Source organism: Camelus dromedarius, chromosome 33 (assembly GCF_036321535.1).
Source record: "Camelus dromedarius isolate mCamDro1 chromosome 33, mCamDro1.pat, whole genome shotgun sequence".
In the NCBI taxonomy this organism is placed as follows: Eukaryota; Metazoa; Chordata; class Mammalia; order Artiodactyla; family Camelidae; genus Camelus; species Camelus dromedarius.
In genome coordinates this window covers 4615781-4632733 of record NC_087468.1, presented here as the reverse complement: position 1 = coordinate 4632733, position 16953 = coordinate 4615781, and the positions used below count along the sequence as shown (strand labels likewise).

At 36.9% G+C, this 16953-nt stretch overlaps 1 protein-coding gene across 9 annotated transcripts in view; it reads left to right on the top strand.

Moving 5' to 3' along the window:
• Nucleotides 1–16953, top strand: part of LOC135319843 (coiled-coil domain-containing protein 144A-like) — a 71637-nt gene that overhangs the window by 32567 nt on the left and 22117 nt on the right. For 2 of the 9 annotated variants that reach the window (XM_064481746.1, XM_064481745.1), the window contains 10 exons: nucleotides 1261–1354; nucleotides 3783–3811; nucleotides 3994–4066; nucleotides 5868–6122; nucleotides 7713–7798; nucleotides 8945–9685; nucleotides 11772–11926; nucleotides 12422–12589; nucleotides 14962–14995; nucleotides 15275–15416. In XM_064481746.1, coding sequence (XP_064337816.1) covers nucleotides 1261–1354; nucleotides 3783–3811; nucleotides 3994–4066; nucleotides 5868–6122; nucleotides 7713–7798; nucleotides 8945–9685; nucleotides 11772–11926; nucleotides 12422–12589; nucleotides 14962–14995; nucleotides 15275–15416 — 1777 coding nt within the window. The remainder of the gene's footprint in view (nucleotides 1–1260; nucleotides 1355–3782; nucleotides 3812–3993; nucleotides 4067–5867; nucleotides 6123–7712; nucleotides 7799–8944; nucleotides 9686–11771; nucleotides 11927–12421; nucleotides 12590–14961; nucleotides 14996–15274; nucleotides 15417–16953) is intronic. The other 7 variants (XM_064481750.1, XM_064481747.1, XM_064481749.1 and 4 more) reach the window with 7 other exon arrangements.

Here is a 16953-nt window from a genome sequence, read left to right as displayed (position 1 = left end):
GCAGTTAGACACTGAATGTAGCAGTTGAGGGGTTAGGCTGTAGTGGCAGGAACAGAAGAACAAATAAACAGGAACCCTTTATCAGGGACAGTAAGTCCTTCACATAAGGAACGTGGAGAGCGTTAGGTTAGGCAACAGTAGGGGAGTTTGTAGTTAGGACGGGGGTGGAGTAAGGGTGGAATTTAGGTAGTCAGAAAAGAGCTGAGTGTGACCAAAGCTGCCAGATGATGGACAGGAAGGAGCCAGTCACACAAAGGTCCAGGGGAGGGATGTTCCAGACAGAACAGCGGGTCCCGTCTGCTCATCACGGTGCTCCAGCATCTTGGAGTGGCCAGGAAGCAGCGAGTGGGTAACCGTCCTTAGAATCACTGTTATTGCTGTGTGTAGAGAAGAGAGAATGTGCATCATAAGGGCCTGGCACATGCGGGTGGTCGCTAAACAGTGTTCTTATTCTTCCCTTGTTAAAGTAAAGCTTATGGTACTTTTTTGAAGAGCTGCATAGCTACATTTAAAATTTTTCTGCTGTTAATTTAAACAAATGTTTTTCTTTCTACTTTGGTACTTTATTCAACTATTTTCCCTGTCAATAAAAGTTTTATCAAATAATAGATTCTGCTAAGCCTTTGTTTACTGAAATGTAGCAGTTTCCACAGTGTTCTGTTAATACTCAACATGACAGACTCGAAGGCTTCTTTTCATGCCATGTGTGTTATTTTAATACTAAACACAATATGTGTACTAAGAAACATTTTAAATTTATAGCACATTTATTAAAGAATATTTAAATATCTATATTTTTAATTGTATTTTTTATTGAAGTGTAGTCAGTTTATAATGTTAGCTTCAAGTGTACTGCAAAGCAATTCAGTTACACATATAAAAATACATATTTTTTTCTAACGTCCTCTTCTTTTGTCGAGGAATGCAAAATGGAATTAGGTGTTTTGAAGTTAATTCTTTGTTGAAATCTGCATGTAAGTCAGTATTTTGTCTGTGAAAATATTTGCTCTAGATTTCCATGCTCAGTTTACAGAGTCAAAAGCCAACTGAAGATAAAAGATAGACTTGATCTGAAGAGTGTATATGAAATTTTCTATTTAAATGTTTGGGTTTCCAGGATATGCTTATTTTGTTTTCGAGTCTAATTGCTTTTAAAGTAGGAAATTAAAAAAAGAATAATAAGGTAGGAAACGCAGGTATTTTCTTAGAAAGGGATCAGGAAATCTTCATGTAATTCATTATTAATATTAATTTTAACAGAGTATCTCTGAGATTCAACTTCTGAACTGTGTTGATAATTTATCTGGAGCTGCAGGTCGAGGAGAAAAAAATACATTAAATGGACAAATAGAAAGTAAGTACTGTATTTTATTTAAAAAAATTCATTTTACAGAACGTTGATTTAAAACATGGATTTGGATCTATTCTCTCAGCCAAAGAAAATCACCTGTTGAACATATAGTGAGAAAAAAGAGGAGAAAAGGAAGTAAATTGTATATCTTACCAGGTGTCAGCAACAGATTAAACTAGAATGCTGTTTAAGGAGCTCAGTTGTTAGCTTTTTTTCAAGATGCTCTGTGACCTGAGGACAGTCAGGAAACCAGGAGGAGGGAAGGAGGGAGTGAAGAATGAGGGAGGTAGAGAGGAGGGGACTAAATGAAGGAAAAAGGGGGGGGTGTCCCTGGCAGGAGTTGGTAATGTAGAATAGTTCTTTAGAAGAAGGAAGAGAAGAGTGTTTGAAATGAGACGGGTATGAAGTGAGCTGCTTCCAGCACCAAAGCTTGTCCGGGAAGCACAGCAGGATGTCTCACTCCCTCGTCCCCCCGACCATTAGGAAGGCGGCGAGGACGGCGGTACCTGATCACGCAGAGCTGGGTGTGCCTGCCGTGGGTGAGCACAGGCGTGTGTGGTCAGCTGTCAATGTCTGGACCTTTGTGTCATGCAGCGTGTTGCTGCCTTATAGGATGGTGTCTCATAGGCCAACAGAAGAGTGGGAAAGAGGAAGAGAGCAGGGTGCCTTCCGGGGAGGTCAGGGGAGCTGGAGCCTGGTAAAGAGTCCCCTGAAAAGTCTGCAACTCCTGATGCAGCTTTTGGGGAAGTGTTACAGTGAGACGCATGCGGCTGGATTTCAGAGGGATGAGTTAAGTCCGAGTGCTGTAGAAGCAGACTCGGTATAGACTGGAGTTTCTGAAATTTTAGTCACCTGGGGACCCAGTGAAAAGTGCACATTCTGAGCAGTGGGTCTGCGTTTCTAACAAGCTCTTAGGTGATGCCCTTGTTTCTGGTCTTCAGATCACACTCAGAGGGTAGACTTGTGTTTACGGGAGTCTGGAAGAAGAGCCACTGGGGAGTTAAAGACAACAGCAACAAGGAAAAGCATGATTTTGTTTTTCTTTCTGAGCACGTTCATAGCCAGAGGGAGGCAAAGAGTTGAAGTAGAAATTAGAGATGTAAGATAGTGCTGCTAAGCAGAGAGGAAAAAGAAGTGGTGGGGATCGTCCATCAAAAGAATAGAAAAGGGGAAGAATTAAGACCACAGATGTAGAGGTACCTTTGAAGAGGAAAGTGAAAGGAAGGAAGGAGGAAAAAAAGGCAGCAGGTAGGTGATTTTGGAATTAAGGAGGAAACTTGAGAGAACTCCTTTTCGATGGCGTCAGTGTATTTGCACTGAAGCCAGATTAGATCATTGCCACTCCAGAGAATACTGGAATCAGGAGGGGGCCTAGAATTGGGGTAAACCACAGCCACTCCTCCTATCAGGCTTTGAAGATATATGTTGTATTGGTATTTGTTATTCAAATGAGATTAACTTGAATATGAAGCATTGACTGCTTTTTTTTTGTTTATTTCAGGATACCTAATTTTTTGATAAGATAGTTGTTTCACAAAAATCCTTGTAAACATTAGCCTGATTTACCAAACCAAACTAATTTTGGAAACAAAAGAAATTAATAGGGTTCATTCCATAAATGCTAACATTGTTATTTTCAGTGAATACGGCACAGGTTTTGAAATATAAAAGACTTTTAGTATCTAATAATTCTGTGGCAATTAAAATTTTTTTTGATCACCAGATTTCAATATTGAAAACTCAGTATACATTCTTTCTTGCATGAGTGGATCAAGAAACTTGGATGGCTAGAGGATCCAAGAAATGTAGGCATACCAACAGCCCATGTGGGTATGGGAAAAATATTTTTATGAACTATTATTCTACAAGTGTGTATCCAAGCCGATCAATTCGTATCACTTTCTCTGACGAGAAGTGAATTGCACATACAAATGGACTGCCGTCACAGCTGTGGACTTCCTAAATCGCAGAACGAATTGAAGAGTATGATAAGTACTTGTAGATTCATGGTGTCAGGCGCACGAAAGATGTGCTGCTGCGTTTTACTGTCAGCTTTCACATTTGTCTTCTTGGAGCCGTGACTTGTTCCTCTGATTGGAGATCGCGTTTCTCCTCCTCAGGCAGCAAGTTCACACTGGTACATGTGCACGTTTCTGTTTTATAAAGAAGTCACTTGAAACATAATCGTGCTTTTGAGATCTTAACTGCATGTTCTGTTAAGCCTGTATTCCTGCTCTTCATTGAGTGTCTATAATGGACTCATGTTTCTGTCTTGTTGCTGTCCTAACTGCCCCTGAAAAACAAGACACCGAAACCTAACGTGTCCATTTCCAAAGCAAGCATGAGGATTGCACTCAGTACTAACTGTGTGAATGGATAGTTGGCTTTCATATTTACATATAATTGATTATGTGTCCCTTTTGGCTTTTAGATTCTACTGAAAAATATCCTCACTTGAAGGTAAAAACTTTTATACTTTTATCTTGATTTTTTTTTTTTAATGAGGGTACTGGGAATTTAGCTTAGGACCTCATGCACTGCTAAGCAGGCACTCTACCACTGAGCTAGACCCCCCCCCGAATTATTACTACAGATTGTATCAAATGTACATTATTAATCGGTTTGTTTCAAAAACCATTCAGCCTGCAGTTGGAGTGAAAGATTCTGTTCCTAATAAAACAGGAGAAATGAAGAATTTACAAACATTCAAATCAGGTAAATTTTGCAATACAAATTTAAGTCTGAAGAGAAGTACAGTCTTCTTATTCCTAATTCCTTTTATTTCTTCAAATTTAATTGAAAGATGACATAAATGCGGCAGATGTTATTATTGGTATCCATGTTTGAAAAATATATATAAGCTTAAGAAATAGACTTTTAAAATGTCAGCTTTGACTTGGATGTTTCTATTGATGCTGGGAGACTAAAGTGCTCAGCTTGGAGTCCCTATACTTCTCAGGGATTCTGAGAGATTGATTATTAGGTTCTAAGATTTTTCCAGAGTTTTAAAATGCTTAATTGAATTCTGAACTTTATGTAGGGTAAAGCTTCACTTGCTAACATGTCAGTCATATTTCACTTTATTTCATCTAGTGCTATCACATTGATGATATTTATTTATTTCTGTATTTATTTATTAATGAAGGTCCTAGGGATTGAACCCAGAACCTTGTGCATGCTAAGCATGTGCTCTACCACAGAGTTATTTCCCTAGCCCAAAGGTCTTAAGCCAACTGGATGTTTTGATTAGCATGCTCTCTCTCTCTCTCTCCCTCTCCCTCTCCCTCTCTCTCCCTCCCTCTCTCTCTCTCTCTCTCTCTCTAAGTGGTGTCTTTGATTATTAAAAATGATGGAAGTAATTAGTCCTACCTTAATGTTTGGTAGATACGATCTTTTAAAACAATAATCCTAAAAGTTTTTGGATTTAGGATATTTTTTATACTATTAAAAATTATTGAGGATTCTGAAGAACTTTTAAGTGGGTTGTATCTATTGATGTTTAGTATATTAGAAAATAGAACTGAAAAATTAAAAAACAAGCACACACAAACATTCCATTAGCCATTAGAGCTATGATGTTACCACATGTCATGTGTCTGGAAACCTCCACTGCACACTTAACAAAAAATGAGAATGAAAATAGCATTCAGTATTATTGTGAAAATAGTTTTGACCTCCTGGACTCCCTAGATGGAGGGAACATGGGGCTTCAGGGCTTCTCAGATGACACTTGAGAACTGCTGTTTTAAACAGGGTTCATGGGTGTGAAATAATAAAGGAGCCCTTGTGATGAAGTGGGCTTTAAAGTTCACTTATACATTTCTTGCCTTTTTTTCTTTAACTTGTCTTAAAAAGTTTGAATCTGACAACTTAATTCTTTTTAAAAAAGGAAAACATTTTTTGTTATATATTTCCTGTCTCGTGGCACTCTGTACTCTTTGGACCTAGTTTGTACCTAGATTTACCCTATTTTTATATGGAAAAAATTAGTCACTCAAGGCTATCCTTTCTTATATAAATTTATGATGTTTATCCACGGCTTAAGGTAAGAATTCTGAAGATATTGGTACATTGAGGAAAGACTGTCTCATTGTAATTTAAGTAGTACCATTCAGTAAAAGTTTCCTTAAAGCCCACGTCTCTAGGACTCAATACTGTCATGCATATTTAAACGTCCAGTAAATGGCTGGTTAGACATACATTTTGTTAATGAAAAAATTCATATGTTGAAGAATCATAATTATTCCTAAAGCTCTTATGGAATATTGACTGTTTTATAGAGAGTGATGAGTGAATCCAAATTAGTAATACTAGAAAATTAAACTTAGAAACAAGAGACAGTGGTTCCCTATATGAACAGCAATGACATGTAAAGTACAACCAGCTGGGAAGGAGCAGTGTGTTTGGGGGAGAGGAGGGCGTGGGGCTGCGGACGTGGGGCTGCTGCTCTGGGAAGAGAATTTGTAAAAGTTTGTATTGTTATTCACATTCTAATAAGTGGAAACTTTGTTTTCAGGTTCTTCAGACTGGGATTCTACTAGTCTGAGCCTCAATAATAAGGCTGGTCAAAGAGCCAAGCATTTGAAAGTTGACAAATGTCCGTTGGTATCACAATCAGTGACCACAAACCAGTCAGCACCCACAGAACTGAGGCAGACGGCCCTGGTAGATAAAGACCGGGTGAATATTGGAGCCGTGTCTCTGTCAGAAAATGCAGCGCTCCGTGGCCTGTGTGAGTCACAGCTGCCAGAGAAGAGAAGCAGCAAAGAAGGTAATAAAGCAGCATAGAGAACTAGCCATAGTCTACCTGTGCGTGGCTTCACCACACTCCGACTTTGCAGAAATCATTTTGTGGCAGGATCTCCTTTGTGTTTACTCCTTTTATGCAACCTACAACCAGACAATACCTTTTGGCATGACATTTACATTCATCCTCTGACCAAAGCAACATATTAAATAGCAAAGAGAATTAGGTGAAAGTAAGTTCGTTCAGAGTAGTATTTAGCACACTCCTGAGAGTGGGTAGGAGGATGATGTCTAGAGCTTTGTGAGTAGTTGGGAAACCTAGGTGGACATCCAAAGATTCCCTTCTCAAAGTATGGTTTCTTAGCTTTATTTTTATCTAGCTCTGAATTTATAAATATTTGTTATAGCTATAGTCAGTGTAACTGAAAAAGCACCTCTGCAACTAAATATCAAAGTATTTCTAGTATATTCTCTGCCTTTCTGTATTTTAGAAGTGGCTTTCCCAGCAGTAGTGGCAGTCATTGGATTTTGCTACACAGGACCTCCTTCTTAACTGTGTCCACACAGTATATCAGCTTGTTTTATTATTTTTAATGGATTGATGGGTCGAAAAGGATATTGGTTTTTAAGGAGTGCTTTATCACTTAAAAATAATATATGGGATATCAATTCTAATTCTTCTAGGATACCCAGTCTGTTGATTAACCATATCTAATATGTGTTCTACTTTATATACCAGTGAATTTAGTGCCTTAATCAGTGATGTAATCAGAGCTGTAGTAATGTCATACAATATTTTTTCTGCTCCTATAGTTTTATCTTTTCTTTCCTTACCTGCAGAATTAATGTTGTATTTACAAAAGATTCTCAGTTATCTCCTATAGTAGTGACTACAAGCTCTAAACTCAAAGTTTTTCTAATAAATACTGTTTATACACAGATACTTTTAAGAGTTTGTCCTCTACAGCATGGGAGCAAAGAGGATAGACATGTAAAGAAATAGTTTACAGTTCAGCTGGTGAAGACACACTAGAAAAATCTGTGAGGTACCAAGGTAGCTCCAAGGAAAGAGATCCCTGTGTCTCTGTGGAAAGACAGCTGCAATCAAGGAGGACTTCACAGAGCAGCTGAGTCTTCAAAGAGGAAAAGGAACTTGTCAGAATAGAGGGAAACATTTCAGGTTAAGGAAAGATAAAAGCATAAAAAGTAACAGTAATTTTGGAAACCATGAATAACATTGCTCTTGAAGCTTGGTATGTTGTTGAAAAGGTACTGTTAGGAGGGGAGAATAGAGTCTATCGTGACTTTGTATATTTCTACTGTATTTTTAAATTTTGTTTTATTTCTCTTTGTTTTGTTCATGTCTGGTGAATCAATTTGTGAGTGAAACTTTGAGATGTTTGTATGCCTTTATCTGGTAACATCTAGTATTTCCCAAATAGTTTGTTGAAGTTTTAGATAGTTAGAAGTAGTTCTTAAAGAAGTAAATATCCAGCTAAAGATTAAGCTTAATTTAAACTGTCAATTGATGAAACGTTTATGTTTTTATAAAGATGATGCCTTTTATCTAGCCGTTCTAAGTAGTGAAGTTTAACTAAGCATATTCATTTTTCAGCAGACCCAGACTTCCAAAGGGCAGCTGAGGAAGAGCAAGAAAGACTTGATGGGAGTGAAAACAACCTCTCACAGGTATGTGAAAATGTAAGTTTAAGCTTCTGGTTTGTATTGTTTTCTGTGCTTTAATAACACAGTTATTCAAATTCAAAAGAAATTGCCTTTCAGACTAGACTTTTAGAGTCAATAAATAATTATTTAATGTTTAGTTTTGAATAGCATTTTATCTAATTACAAAACTTAAAAGTATTGTTAGGATCGATAGCAATTTATAGTTAAACTTTATCCTTGGAATTGAGGCAAAAAACCTTCCTGAGTATTGTTTACTTCTTCCATTTTTATAACTTCCACACATGATAAAGAAGGTGATATCAAATATTAAATCATGTGATATAAGCAGTTGAAATTGTAACTAATATAGCAGTGATGGCCACCGAGTTAGTTTCATGTAAGGAACAGTCATTCCCAGTGGTCCAAAATTTGCAGTTTCAAATTGCAAGTCATTGATGCCAAGATGAAAGATTTCTTCTGTCTTGTGATCTCTATGTAATCGATTTCAGAATCTACAATCAGGGAGAGAATAGGGGTCATAGAGTCAACCCAACTGCCTAGTAAGAGAATCAAACCTTCCAGGGTTGGACCTTTATTGTTAGGGTAGAAACAAAAACTTTCTAATTTATTTCATTTCAGGGTAGGAAACCAGTAAATATTATTAAAAATGCTTTCATTCACTCTCACTAGTGAATGTTAGAGTATAATATAACTCAGTGGATGCAGAGAATACATATTGAGATAGATCACTATCATAGTATATCGTTTGCATTAAAATTCAGGAATTTGTTCCTCTTTCTGATTGATGTTAATTGATTTTGGCACCTAATAATTTACAGTTTGCTTATTCTCCAGTTATTAGTCCTTTAAAAAAATCTTTACATGCACTGGAGGGGCTCACTATTTAAAGTACGAGAGGTGAAATATTTTTTAGTGAGGAAATCTTTGTAATGTTAAAAATCTAATCTCTAATAATTCTTGGTAGATTTAACACGTGTGAATTGTTTAGTTCAAACAAACAGTGACAAAGTTAGGTTTCTGAGTTCCTGTTTTTCTCCTATTTCAAGGCTAAGGCAAGTTATGTTTCACTTCTTAGTTTGTGAGTAGCCCAACGTAGATTACGAAGTTTGTTAAATTTTAATTATTTTCTAATTTTTCTTTATCTGTACTTGACTACTTAAGGATAAATGTGTTTCACAAGCACGTACTGTGAAAGAAAAGAAATCTGAAGATCAAATCAACCAGATTAATCTTTCACTTGTGCATCTGCAAAAAACGCCTAGAGAACCAGAAGTGAATAAGGAAAATGACAGAAAGGACGTACCTGTATCTTCAAAACATTCTTGTGTGGAGAAGCATGAGGACATGTGGGTCAAACAAGGCAAATTCGACTGGAAACATAATTCAGAATTTATCACAAAGAAGTCAAACCAGAAAATGAGTAAAATCCATGAAAAAGGCAAAATTACTTTTCATCGTAAGGGAGTGCCGCTACCTGACAACTCTGAACTACATGGTGACTTAAAGGAACTACCTTCCAACGTGACAGATAATACATTTGATTTTGAGGAAAAGGATGCACCTGGAGCCTCTGTCTCTATAGGATTCCAGGCAGTCTCTGAACACAAAGAGCCCAGTCTTGAAAATGTTTTTGCATCTTATTCCAAGTCTGAGTCAAGAAAGTATGGTTGCCAGTCATCTTCAAAACTTTATTTAAATGAAAATAAGTTGGATGAAAACGATAAGCCAGACACTGAACACGTTTTTAACAAAACCAAGGAGAGTTTTCGTAATGACAGAGAAAATGAAGTAAGGAACCGAGTTCCATTTACAGTGAATGAAGACCAAGAATTTGCTACAAAAAGAAAACCAAAAAGGAGCCAAAATACTCACTGGAAATCAGACATTGGACGTGCACCTCAGGTAAGTGACCCAAAAAGCCTTTTTGGTTTGTGGCTTGACCTCTCCAGTGAGATGAAACACATGATTCAAATAGAAAGTCACAATATGTCTGCTGTTTCAAATACTTGTAAGAAAACGAAACCAATACAAGACCAGCTCCAGAAGCCATTGCTTGCAGATAACTGCGGTGCTAGTAATTCTAAAATCTTGGACCCTGAATTAGGAAATGTGAGTTCTTCTCCATCAAATGGTAACAGAACATCCAAAGTATATCTAAAAGAGTTACACCAAGATATGGAAAGGCTTAACAATGAGGTAGGCATGTTACAAGTAGAATTCCTGGCTTTGGAAAAAGAAAATTCAGCTTCAAAAAGAGGTAGAGGTTCCTTTGCTACTGCTCTTGTTTTTTTTCTCTATATCAATAATCTCTTCCATTCTGATCCATACTTGATCTGATTTTCCACTTAGGAAAATAGCCTATGTATAAAACGGGGTCATCTAAATATGTAATTGTGTAGAAACAGACTATTTCTGCCATCTAAATAACAGGAACTCAGGGAAGCATTTTCCTGGGTTTTGTTCCTTAATCAACCTAAGTCTCTGTGCCAGTCTTTCGTATGAAGTGGGAAAGTAATTCAGCTGTGTGCCACGTGACCTTCTGAGCCGGAATAAATGCGAGTGAAATAGCTTAAGAAATATAATAAGCTCAAGGGTTTTGTTTTTTTGTTTTAATCTATTGGCTTAAATGTAAGTTGCACATCCATAGAATGGGAAGGAAGCAGTGACTGAGAGAAGGGATATATAAGCACGTGCTCTCACTAAACTGATCCGTGTGTTGTGCGTTAGTGAGTGCAGGCTTCTCTGTTTTACTGATCACTGGACACTTAGAATTCCATCATGGCCACTTTGAGATATTCTTAAGAATACATGTGCTCCCACATACTCTTGAGTCACCACTTCCGGGTGTTTCTGTTGAGGCAGACACTTACATTATATTATTTAATAAAATGTAGGAAGTTTTGACATGTATGATTCTATCATATAGGTAGTATGAACCCTCAGCAAAAAAAATTCAGTATTTATCTCCAAAGGAGAAAACTTGAGTTTTGAGAAACTTGAGTTTTGAGATGCACTGAATTTTTTTTAGTTCTAGTAATAGATTTTTAAAATGTGTGTGTTCTTTTGTGTGAGGTGCAAAGAGTGTTAAAGATGGAAATCTGAAGGTGTTCCCCTTTAATAGAAAAAGGAGATGAGCCCTGCCCCCAACTTTGCCGAAGTCACACTTATCTGATCAATTTGATGTATTTATTTGGTAGCTTATTAGATTTAGTGTTACAGAATTGTATCATCTCTTTTGACACCGTAAAATGCTGGGGAATACTGCTTTAGGGAACTTGGACAAATCACTTAACCTTTCTTGGTTGTGTTCCTGTTTTCAGTAAACAGTGGGGCTAAGGTAGATCTCTCATTACTCCTATGCCGTCTAGCTATAAAATGGCCATGGTTATTGAATGTGAAATTGGGAAGCATTATTCCTTCTGCAGAATTCCACACTAACTGGCAATTCATCAGTTTCACTCTGCTCCTTTCGGTAAACATGGGTTTATATGTTTTATTAAACACCACATTTTGATACCCCAGGATCCAAATGAAACAAGAATTATAAAAAGTAGTGGGGAAAGGATAGCTTTAGCACAGAAAGAAGAATGTTTCCTTTCTGTTACTGAAGCACCAAGGTTCGACATCTTCTAAATCTGGCTGTTTAATACAAAATCTTGGTGGTAGACAGAAGAGGACAAATTTTATGCCTTTGTCTTTCTATTTCTCTGTCTCTGCCATTCACATGGGGAAGAGTGGATGTAAGAGCACAACATTCAGAAAGTCCTTTTTGAAATTTTGGAAATTCTGTTTCTTTTCCTCAAACAGAAAGAAGCAGAATTTACAAACATTCCAATGACTTGAAATGATAAAAATTAAAATAAGCACAAAAATATCTTAATCAATTGAAATCAGGGCAAACTCTGAGTCAAATGATAAAGTGAATGATAACAAAGTCTTTATAATGAATAAAGTAATAATTACCCTTTGTATCAAACTTTCACTGAAGGTTGAAGTAGAAGAGAACAGGAGCAAAAGTGGTGAACTGAAAGGATCAGAAACCATATGTGATGGCAGCTATCATGAAGGATTAACTCAGCAGAGGAAGAGGGGAAAAACTGATGACCAGCGGTTTCCTGCTCTGCAGAAAGGAGATTCTGATAGGTAAGCCTATATCAGTATTCAGCAGTAGGTATTCTTTTCCTAGATGTTGTTCAGAATTTCTTCCCAGACTCATCTCTCTACTTGCTTCCATATATTTTGTACTCTTCCTTCCAGGTTCCTAGGACACACCTAAATGCCATGTGCCTAATCTTTGTGCTCACATTCTAATCTCTTAATCTCTTAAGTAGAATAATTTCCTCCTGTCTCTTTTGCTCATGATTCCTGTTTATTTCCCCTCTTCTGTAAAGCCTTCCTCATGCTCACTTTACTTTCATATGTCAGCTCTTGCGTATCACATTGTATCATAATTGTAAATCTGTCTTTGAAGCAAGAATTTGTGTTTCCTTGCATATGGTTGGCACTTGTTAACCATTTTGTGAATTAATAAATGATTGAAGATGGGTAAGAGTTGGAATTTTACAAAAATTGGTTTTTTTTTAATTTGTCAGTAGAATTATATTTTAAAAATAGGCTTTTTTATGGATTGTTTTAAAGTAGCTGTCCTGGCTTGCACATGAAGGGAGTAAAGAATGAAAGTGGAAAACGGACATTAAAAGCATCTGTGACTTCACGTGTATTTGCGAAGACTGCCTCGCTGGCTGGTGGTCTCCTACACAGGAATGACAACAGCAGTTTAAGTGAAGGAGATCAAGGTTATGGCAGGTAAAACCTACAAATTCTTTATTTCTAGCTGAAGACGTATTAGCAGTGATTACCTTCTCTGGAAATAGAACAGCAGCATATAGTGCACAGGCCAAAGCAAGAGGATTCTCACCTGTGTCGGAGGAACTCTGCCGAAAGGCTAAGATGAGGACAAGTGCCTTTGACCGGAAGTAGTTTCAGTAATACGTCCCCAGGGAAGCCGGGCTGCAGGGAATCAGTGTGAACAGCCCCTCAGAGGACATTCCCTGGGAAGGCAGGAGAGGACTGGGTGATAAGTGAAGGGGAACGTGGGGCTCGTGGGGGTTCCCTTTCTTTTTTTAATGATGAGATGATAGTTTGTAGGGGATGTCTCTGTGCTGTTGGGTGTGATTCCATAGAAGACGTGTTTTTCAATTTAACTTTGTTTGAATTTCTGATACTAGAAAGTGTATTGATTGTACTGTTATCTTTAAAATACTGTAGTAAAGTATTCATGTATGGTATTGTTGTAAGGCTTATTCATTAGTTCTGAAGCGTAATATTCTTACACAATTGAATATGCAGATAATGACTTCAAAGTTACACCATTGTCCATAGATTTTTTAAAAATTGTATACTCATAATGACTATACAAACACTTAGGCCATACTGAATAGGGTTTAATCATTCCTTGATGATTCTAGATTTTATAGTGTCCTTGACAGTATCATCATGAGTGGCTATGATTTTGTATGCTATTACAAAATACCAGATTATATTAACTTAATATTTGTTTAGATTCTAGGAAGAAGGGGAAGATTTTGTTTATATACGATAGAATAATAAACTGTTAACAATCTATCACAGATGATTACTTTTGGATTACTAAGTTCTAAATTAAAAAAGCCATCATGCTCCATAAGGACCTGTCAAATGCATGAACAAACAGCTGAATGGATAATGAATGCCCGCTGATTAATGTCTTTAGCAAAAGCAAATCTTTATTAAAAGTAGATTTCCAGTATTGCCTAGGTCTAAAGTCTTTTTATTTTTAAAAAATAGGTGTTAAGATTCAGAAATTATTATTATTATTTTAACATTTTTTTATTGAATCATAGTCGTTTTGCAATGTTGTGTCAAATTCCAGTGTAGAGCACAATTTTTCAGTTATATATGAACATACATAGATTCATTGTCACATATGTTTTTCACTGCGAGCTACCACAAGGTCTTGTGTATATTTCCCTGTTCTGTAGAGTATAATCTTGTTTATCTGTTCTACATTTTGAAATCCCAGTCTGTCCCTTCCCACCCTCCTCCCCCTTGGCAACCACAAGTTTGTATTCTATGTCTATAAGTCTGTTTCTGTTTTGTATTTGTTTTGTTTTGCTTTTGTTTTTAGATTCCACATATGAGTGATCTCATATGGTTTTTTTCTTTCTCTTTCTGGCTTACTTCACTTAGAATGACATTCTCCAGGAGCATCCATGTTGCTGCAAATGGCGTTATGTTGTTGGTTTTTATGGCTGAATAGTATTCCATTGTATAAATACACCTACCACCTCTTCTTTATCGAGTCATCTGTTGATGGACATTTAGGCTGTTTCCATGTCTTGGCTATTGTAAATAGTGCTGCTATGAACATTGGGGTGCAGGTGTCATTTTGAAGTAGGGTTCCTTCTGGACATATGCCCCAGAAATTATTACTTATAATTATACCTAGACATAGAATAATAATAGAGATTCATTTACTACATTAGTTAAAAATGCTTAAAAGTAAATATTACTTTCTTAGCATACTGTGAAATGCAAGTATTGAAGCCCGATTGCCTGGATTGGAATTCTGGGCAGACATAGGGGCTTCGACAAATGACTTAGCCTTTCTGTGCCTCATTTTCTTCCTGGGTAAAGTACCTGATGTATTACCTACCTCCCAGGATTGTTGTGAGGATTAAAATGTCTTTAAGACACGTAAAGTGCTGATAATAATGCACAGCAGTTGCACACTAAGTCCTCAAAAAAGCTGATGTCATGGTTATTAGAAAACGGTTTCTTTCATATAAGGACTTAAGTAATACTTTCCAAATAGGTTTTATTGCCATGAAAGCCAGTTTTTATTGAAAAGGACAACAACAAGAAAATCCTGGTATATTTTTTCCTATCAAATAATACAAGTAATTTTATGTTCTTCCTTTTCCTTTCCTTGTCTGCTTGATTTAAATTTAATACTTTGTTAATAATATAATTGATATGCTTTCTTTGTCCTTTAATGTTACTGTTTCCATTTTTTGTTTAATCCCTTTTATTGAAAATTATCAATGCAAAGGTTTTATATAAAAAAATAGATTTACATACTTCTTGTATTTTCAATATTTAGTATTTGGCTTAAAGGAATTGCTTTTTTCTTTTTTCAGGTCTTCAAAGAAAATGTCTACTAAAAAGGACAAGGTATAGTAAGATATTAATCAAAAATATTTTCCTGTAGTAAAAAAAATTTATAAAAGATAGAGTGGAAAAACAGAAAATCCTCCTTTGTTGTAGAGACATTTACTTAAAAATAATTTAGAAACATTATTGATAAAGTTAGCCTTCTGACGAAAATCAGTTGTTTGGAGAATTGTCTGTGTTTTTGCTCTCATAAAAAGATGGATATTTATCACCTCTGTACACTGAGCGTATTTTACAACTATGTTGGAGACACTGTGAAATAGCATTATTTATTTGTAGGTCACAGAGCAGGTGAATTCTGTGGATGACCTCGATGACTTAACTCTGGCACCGGAAACAGCTTCTGAGGATCACAAGTCGCTTTCCCCTAATTGTAAGAGTACCCTGAGGCTAATCGAACAACTTGGCCCGGAGAGTAAAGGTAGGACCCCCATATGACTACACAGCCTTTTTAAGTATCTCGTGGTAACCTTTGCACACCTAGTACTGCCCCAGGGAGCACAGCTCCGTTACAGTCCGCTGCGTCTCAGAAACCTGCTTTGTGTCCAAGCAGAAGCAGACGTGTTGTGCGCTGCCAGCCGGGGGCTGTGACCGTTCCCACTCCCTGTGCTTTCTGTTGACTCTGCTGCTCCTACGCCTTCACCCAAGGTCAGGGTATCACTGCTTCCCTCCTAGAACGCTGAAATCACCTCAGGATTTTCTTCTCCGCCGTTCCACCTCCTGGAACCTTGGTCTACGCCGCCAGCATGATTACTAGATAGTTTTTAAAATTCAGGTCTTTGTTAACCTCCTTGCCTAAAATCCAGCTCCTGCTTCTCGTAGCTCCATGGTTAAAGGCCACAGTCCTCTGGCTTCATCTTGTTTCCTTTTATTACCCTTCTTTCCACATGAATTTTAGAATCATCTTGTCAATGTGAAAAAAAAAAAGTCTGCTAGTGTCCTGGAAATGAGATGTAGATCATGTTGAATCTGTAGATTAATTTGGGGAGAATTGACTTCTTAACAAAATGGAATTTTTAACCCTGAACAAAGTTCATTTCTCCATTTACATAGGTCTTCCTTGATTTTCTCAGTAATATTTTAAGAGTTTTTAGTGTCTGGGTCTTTCCATCTTTTATGTTTACCTGTATTTCTTATTTTTCAGTGCAGCTGTAAATAGTGTATTTTTACTTATTTGTTTGTTTCAAAATACTATATTTTAAATTTTAGTTTCTGATGATAGAAATATAGCTGATTTCTGTATACTGACTCTGTGCCCTCCAACCTGGCTGAACACATTTATTAGTTCTAGTAGCCTTTTTATGGATTCTCTCAGATTTTCTACATAACCAAAGGTGGTCAAGATTTTTCTTAAACTATTGTCTTACTAAAGAGAGTTCACATTTAAGACTTGCAGCCAATAAATACATTCTCTGTCACAGCTAATCAGCTCTGTCAGTGTTGCAACAAGTGTAGCCATAGACAATACACAAGTTAATGGACATGGCTGTATTTCAGTAAAACTTTATTTACCAAAGCAAGCAACCCAGCCCACAGGTTGGAGTTAGCTGACTCGCATCATGTAATCGTATTCCCCGCTGATTAGCAGACACTTTTACCTCTTCATTTCCCATCTAGATGCCTTTTGGTTCTTTATTTTGCCTGATTGCACTGGCTCCAGTACAGTGCTGAATAGAAGGAGTAAGAGAAGCCATTCCTGTCCGGTTCCTCACCTTCTGGGAAAAGCGTTCCGTTTTTCACCATTGCGTATGGTGTCAGCTGTAGGGTTAGCACGGATCTTTGTCATAGTGAAGACGTTCCCTTGGTTCCTAGTTTGCTGGAAGTTTTTATCAGGAATAGATGCTGAGGTTTGGCAAGTGCCTCTTTTTATCCACTGACATGATCATATGGTTTCTTTTTTAGTTTGTTAATATGATGAATAACATTGATTTTTACGTGTTAAAACAGCCCTGCGTTCT